Here is a 6,965-nt window from a genome sequence, read left to right on the forward strand (position 1 = left end):
GGCACAGTGAGCAGCGGGTGAGCCAGCAAGAGAGCCCTGCATGCTCTCTGACCCCTGCCGACGTGACCTGACCCCTGCGCCCTTTGACAGGGGCCCAGAGGTGGCACCAGCTAAGCACAGGTGAGGACTCCACCTGAAACTGGGTTTTCAAGGCCGGAGAGGCTCACGCGGGAAACTGCAGTAGGTGCTGCAGGGGTGGAGCGTTATGCATGGGGTGCCTACATTCATCGGACAGAAAGACTGGGGCGCGGGGTCTCTGGAGTTCACGATCACTGAAAAGCCTGGGGAGCCCAGTGGAGACACAAGCTCATACCCAAGGAGATCACGTAGAACAACCAAACGCATCTAACTTCTCGAAATAGACGTTTCTTAGAGACCACGAGGTTACCAAGCAGCAGATCATGCCAGAGCTCTTTCTTGGGTGACGCTGAGCTGCGCACTCTTCTGAACACTGGCATGGATGTAATGTATTCGGTGTGGCTGCCCCCGAGGCCACAAGAACTCCCACCGCTGACGAGGGACCGCAGAGGCTGTGCACGGCAGCCGTGGGCTCGCCGGTAGGTACCCAAAGGCTTGCCCACCGCCTCGGGCGACCTCGAACTGTGACATCAGGGGTCTCTTCCTCCCTTACTGCCCCCCGAGTTGTGACCTGTGCTGCGTTTCTCCCACATCTCCATCACCGCGCGCCCCTTCTCCCCTGTTTTCTCGCTATGACTCTGCTCTCTCAAGCCGGCCCGAGGATTTTCACTTTGATGTTGCTTTACTTCCTTCACTGGCTGAAATGCACTCTTGCTGGTGTTCTTCTAGAAACCGGTGCTAAGCGGGGACATTCCTCACCCTCCATTGACTCAGGGGACAGGCTCCTGGTGGCTTTAGTTCCTGCCTCATCTCTGGGGTCAATTCACGGACCAATTTTTGACCAGCGGTGTCTGGAATGTCACGCACAAACTATTTGATAAATATTTTTTGCTGGATCTATGGGAATTATAGGTGGAGGCCTGATTATTTTAAAAGTGAGTGAAAGAGAGGACAATTCCTACTCTTCGTTGGCCAAAGAACAGTCAAAGCAGGAAGAACAGCCCTGAGAATATGAGTGGTGTCTCTCTTCAGCGTAGGCATTTGCGCTAACAACATCGTAAGGGAAAAAGGAGAGATTTTTATCAATGCTTGATAATATCTGGAAAGAGAAATACATTCCTTATATCAGCAGAGGGCATCCTGGTGGGAAATGTAACCAATATCATAAAGAATAAAGCAGATAAAAGGTAAAATAGGAAATAAAGAAAAAAGGTAGAGCAGTTGAATTTAAACTGATACACAGAGATGAGACGTGGTTAAACCAGGAGCCTGATGTTGGATGGAATTAACAAAAATGTAATCGGCATTCTTGACTTTCTCTTGTATCAAAGAGAAAGGGGAGAATTAGAGCCAGATCAGCTGAAAGCAGTTCTCGCTTTCAGAGGGAGAGAAAGGGGACGCACTCTCAGAACCCCGAAAAGGAAGAATCTCCCCTTTCCCTGTTCGCACGGGCCTGTCTCTAAACGCCACTGAAAAGTTAGACGATCTTGATAAAAGAAGTTCTCTAAGGCGATGGGAAACCTCACTTAAAAGGGGAGTTTCAGGCAATGAAGACTAGTTCTGCTTGAACAAAAGAACACAGAGAAATTAAGGTACAAGCCTCGGGGTCTCTGGTTCCTATTCCCACTCTGGGAGTCGAACATGGTGAATCTGTACTACACAGCTCGGGCGCTTCAGCAGACCCCAGGAGCTGACGTGCAGGGGCTACATACTCATTTCCCTAGCAGATACAGCGAGGGAGACTGAGAGCGTACACAGCGGCTTCCTAATCAAAGACACTGGGGGTCTCTGCATTCTTGTTGGTCTGGTGTCCCCGCTACGAGGCTCGCACTATCCAAGAGCCGACTAACGCCTGAGTGTGAGTAGCTGTTTTTACCATGAAAGGTGTAAATGAGTTGAAGTGTCCAGTGTTGGTGCCACATAAAGGGGAAACTGTGTGTGTGTTGGGGGGTCCTGATGGTGAACATAGGTCAGAGAGCAACATCCAATCTGCCAAGCGTGGGCGGGCGAGGTGTGAACTCGGGAAGGTGTACAGATAGCTAAGAAGGAAGGAGCCAAAGAGTCTGTGTAACAGCAGCAAGAGTGACTGGCGACAGAAAAGAGACCGCAAGTCTAGAGAGTAACAAAGGGCCAAGCCGTAAAAACGGAGTTTTCAGCATTGGAGAGAAAGTGCTCTGTGCTAACCGTGGATAGCAGCTGTGTGGTAGAAGACCGTGTATGTAACTGTAAAAATATCAGAAGTGAGGCCCTCCCTGGTGGCGCAGCGGGTTAAAGCACAGCACTAAGAAACTAAAGCCACCTCCCCATGAGTTGATCCCCGCCTGCCCCGGAGGCGACCACATGGCGAGGCAGACCTCTCCTGACTCGCCCGCTGCTCCCCTCAGCAGTGTACTTTGTCGATCTGCCTGTTCTGCTCCCCACTCTGTCTCTGGTGAATCCTCTCACCCTCCACATCTCTGGCCTGTACCCCAGTTCTGTATGAATAAATAAATAAATTAAAAAAAAAATTAAAAAAATATCAGAAGTGATAACCTGTTGAGGATTCTATTTTGCCCTAGACTTAAGACTTTACGGTTCCATTTCAAAAATCAGAAAACTTGGATTTGACTTAGGCAGAGGGCTGACTTTTCTCTCAGGGCCTGCAGGCTCCTCAGCAGTTTCAGCCACACAGTACACTCAGCTTCTCTCTGAATCATGGACACGTGATCGGCCCAACCCTGGACCATGAGCAAAACAGGGCCCGGCAGATTACCTAGAAGCCCAAATAAAAAGGCAAGAAGCAAAAGGAAACTAATTTACCTTTTCAGGCAAAAACTTTAGACCTAGTACGGAATTTCCTCAAATCAATATCTGAATTTCCTCAAATCCATCTTTGAAAACTAGAAACACTACAAAAACTAGACCATCTAGAAAGACTCTAGTTGCAGGATTTTCTTGAAACTATTAAGTATTCAGGCCATAAACAGAGGCAGAGCAAGGCCTTTCCTCTTGCCCCCGAGGCCCGTAGCCACGTGAAATGACCAGGGTCAAGCCCTGGACTGGACGTCCGGCCTGTGAATCGCAAACTCTCCTCACACTGATCTGGGCACACTATCCTTTGCTGCATTAAAAAGGAAAAAACCACACAGGCCACACCCCATTTGCTTGGCATTTGTGGTTCTCAAAGAAGCAGTCCCAGCTTCGCCCAGGTAGAAAGTGGTGATCAAGTGTCATTCTATGGCCACCACGCTCTGCAGAGGTGCCACTCAATTTACAGAGTGCAAGCTGAACTGTTTTAAAGCCAACAGGTTCTCAACTCACGCCCTGCGGGTTTTGGCCCTGCCAACGTGCTTCTGAACGGTGCGTACACCGGTCCCGTAGGCAAAACAGTGCCTTCCTGCTGTTTCGGAGAAACACGTTGTACTAAGAGTGTGTAGTCGTCTTCTTGAATAAATCAGAAGCACAAGACCCCCAAATAAATTCATCTTCATGCCCCAAACAATCTGTGACTTGTTCTCACACGAGATAAGCATTCACTCTAAAAACCACCATGTCTTTAGTCTTCAGGGAGCCTGAGTGACAGGGAGTGTCTCACGAAGGACCAGCCAGTCTGCGGACCTTAGCGAGGCCTGGAGCCCCGCAGATGGAAGGTGTCAGCACCTCTGTGGGAATCAGTGCCACACACCTTCCCGGAGGAAACCCATCGTCCCTTCCTTTCATGCCCCAAGCGACCCATAATAAAGACTTAACCGTTACTGAAGAAATCACTTAACACGATCAAGGCATTCAATCAATTAGGAGGAGTCAGGAGACACCGTGGTAGCTGCTTACCTATCAAGGTGTGGAAAATGGCCGCAACGGCCCCAGCCACCACCATGCACAGGACGGCTTTGGTCCTGTCTCGCTTGCTGTTCACGAACACCAGGCCCACGTTTTTAAAGTCACTCATGGGTCCCGTGAAGAACTTCATCAGGGAGTACGCCAGCCCGTAGCTGGCCAGCATCTCCACGGCATCTTCCTTGACGGCAGCGATCCCCCGGTTCAAGGCCTGGGAGGGGAAAGACAACAGATGGGGTGAGGAGCTGCCTCGTCTCCCGGGCTCACGATCTAAATAAAACTCAGCAGAGCGTGTTTCTATAGAAACGCTAAGCAGTTTATAGGGCAGGTCTCGCCGTAATTCGATAAAGGTTATTAGTTTTCATTTTTATCCGTATTAGCTCACTTTGCAATATCTTCTGGGCGGTGGGGGTGAGGGAATCCCTGCCCAGTGGGGTTGAAAAGAAAAAACCCAACAAGCATGTCCTGGAAGGACTGGAAAATACTAAGAGCTAAGACGCTTTGGCCACATGCTTCACATGTGAAATATATTCATAAACTGAATCTACTTCACAGCAAAGGGCATTCTGGAAATGAGTCAGTCATTTTACATGGAGAGGGCGCGGGTTTCTTTTATCTTTTCAAGAAGACGTATGTATGTGTATGTACAACTGCACCCACACACATAATCTGAAAAGCGGAGTGGGCCTGAGGTAGGTCTCTGGAGAGTGAGTTTTATGCTGTGAAAAACATAATCAAGGAGCTTATTATTCCATCAATGGATGCAATTCATCTGACTCTTGCTGTATTTTAACTGGAGATATATTCCTGGGCTCTGCAGACACAGCCGAAGGAAAAACAAACAAGCCTGCTCCCCCCACCCCACCCCAGGTCTGACCATCTCCTTTTGGGTAACGCTGCCTCAAGAAGATGCATACGTGGGATATTCTAATTTTAACCATGTTTCTCTGAGGTACTGGTGGCCTTGACGGTTATTTCCCAGAAACCAACCCTACCTGCTAGACAGATAAATTACACAGGACATAGTGAGAAGGCATGTGGAGAACTTTACCGAAAAGATGTCACCAGACCATCACTTCTATCTTTTGGAAAAGAGAACTAGGCAGAAGAAATACAAAAAACAAACAAAAACGCTGCTTTCTGGGCAGTCAATTGCTTTTCAAAATAGACTTTGTTTTTCGTGCAGCTTTAGGTTCACAGCAAATGGAACAGAAATACAGAGTTGCCATACGGCCTGTACCCCAACACCCACAGCACCCGACCATCAACACCCCGCACCGAGGGCCCATGTGACGGCCGAGGAGCATCACAGGCCCCAGCTGCGTCAGGTGCATGCTGCGCATCCTACTTTCTACAGGTTTTGACAACTGTACCCCGACATACAGCCACCATTACGCGGCCGGACACTCTCCACAAGGTGCTGCTAACAACAAAAACCACTGTATAAACGACTAGGAGAATCTGGGGTCACATCGGATGAGAGCTGTAGAAACCCAGTCGCACCCTCCTGCCGAAGTCCCAAGCATATAAGCGATCTCATAAAAGCCTTACAGGCCTTACGACGTGAGCTAGTTTCACTGTTTCCAATTATACCCCGAATTCCCTTTTCCTTTTTTCCAGCTACAGCTTAAAAATTTCCCTAAGAACCTTCTTCGTCTTTGCAGCGCACAGCTGCCACTGAGCCTTCCTTACAACAGACTTGCCTCTACCAACGCTAACTCAATAGCTTCCCACCCCAAAGCCACGTGAGCGCCAAGGTGCTTCTGGCTGGAGCGCTCAGTGCGGGTACTAGGCAGCAGGCTCCTTCCGGTGCCAACCCCCTACTTGGGCATCTTCCAAATTAATTTCCTCTCCAGCTCCTGGACTGGATGCTATCATCGTCCCCAGGCCCCTGGCTGGGCAGGCGTCCATCCCAGGGATGGGATGGGCCACTGAGGCCCGCTGCTGCCTCCCTCTCGGGGAACACGGCCTGCAGTCGCCGAGGCTTCACTGAGCACACCTGCCCGCAGGTAGCAGTGGTGGCCTGGCTGATGTGGGCGAGTAACAGGCGGCTCCCCTGCCTCGGACGGAGCGCTCCAGTGAGAGTCGTGTTTTGGGGCTCCAGGGGCAATCAGGAAAAGGGAAGACCGCACCCTTAGCCGGTCCCACCCCACCCACTGCTCCGCCATCCTCCCGCCCGATGCTCAGTCCTGATGCAGGGTTCCCCCAGTCTTTGTCCCAGAGACCCCGACTCAGACCAGACCGCTCTTGGACGCTGAGGGCAGCGGTGCGGTCTTCTCTTTCTTCCTCACCGTCCCCCACACCTATGGCTGCAACCTGCTGGCAGTCTTGATGCTAAAGTTTGTTCAAACTGTAGTGAAAGGTATGACTCAGGACACGTGAACAGGACAGGGCCCCCAATCACACAGGGTTCCTGCTCTCTCTGTGCCTGATTGGCACAGCCTAGCTAGTCTCACTCTAGAGATCCCAGCCCTGCCCGGGGCACCCACCGCATCCGCCGATTGCTGACGGAGTCCTAAATCCAGCACCGCGCAGGTGGGGAGGGAGGGTGCGGGAAGACCAAGTGGAAGACTCCAGGGAACTCATCACGGTTTGACAAGGGAGGGCCCTGGGGGTGAGGGGCACACGGTGCCTGCTTCTAGCCTTGAGCTCAGGGCCTGGGCACGTGCCTGACACGGCTAATCCATCATGGCCTGGACACAACTAGTGACCGGAGCACCAAGCAGCAGCTGGCCCAGAACAGGCACTGGAAAGCCAGGATGTCTGCCTGTTCTGCTTACTGTTGTGCTACGTCGGACGGCTCAGCACCCCATCCTCAGTCACTTGCAGGAACCGTAAATCCACATCAGATGTTGATGATAAGGTGGTAGGACTTACAAGTTATCTTTAGCGCAAAGCTTTTAAAGACTGTACCCAGGGCCTCCTGGTGGTGCAGGGGGTTGAGTCGCAGCACGATGGGGTTGTTCGCAGCCCCTGCAGCACGAGTTCAATCCCCAGCCAGGGAGTGACCCACATGGAGCAGCAGACCTCTCCTGACCTGCCCGCTGCTCCCCTCAGCAGTCGATTTCAGT

The 6,965-nt window shown here is 51.3% G+C and overlaps 1 protein-coding gene across 1 annotated transcript in view; it reads right to left on the reverse strand.

The window, feature by feature from the left end:
- Positions 1-6,965, reverse strand: part of ANKH (ANKH inorganic pyrophosphate transport regulator) — a 44,677-nt gene that overhangs the window by 33,213 nt on the left and 4,499 nt on the right. Inside the window, exon 2 of the mRNA XM_012721748.1 lies at positions 3,889-4,105. Within this exon, the coding sequence (XP_012577202.1) occupies positions 3,889-4,105 (217 nt within the window). The remainder of the gene's footprint in view (positions 1-3,888; positions 4,106-6,965) is intronic.

Source organism: Condylura cristata, unplaced genomic scaffold, assembly GCF_000260355.1.
Source record: "Condylura cristata isolate star-nosed mole 26May11 unplaced genomic scaffold, ConCri1.0 scaffold00007, whole genome shotgun sequence".
NCBI lineage: Eukaryota > Metazoa > Chordata > Mammalia > Eulipotyphla > Talpidae > Condylura > Condylura cristata.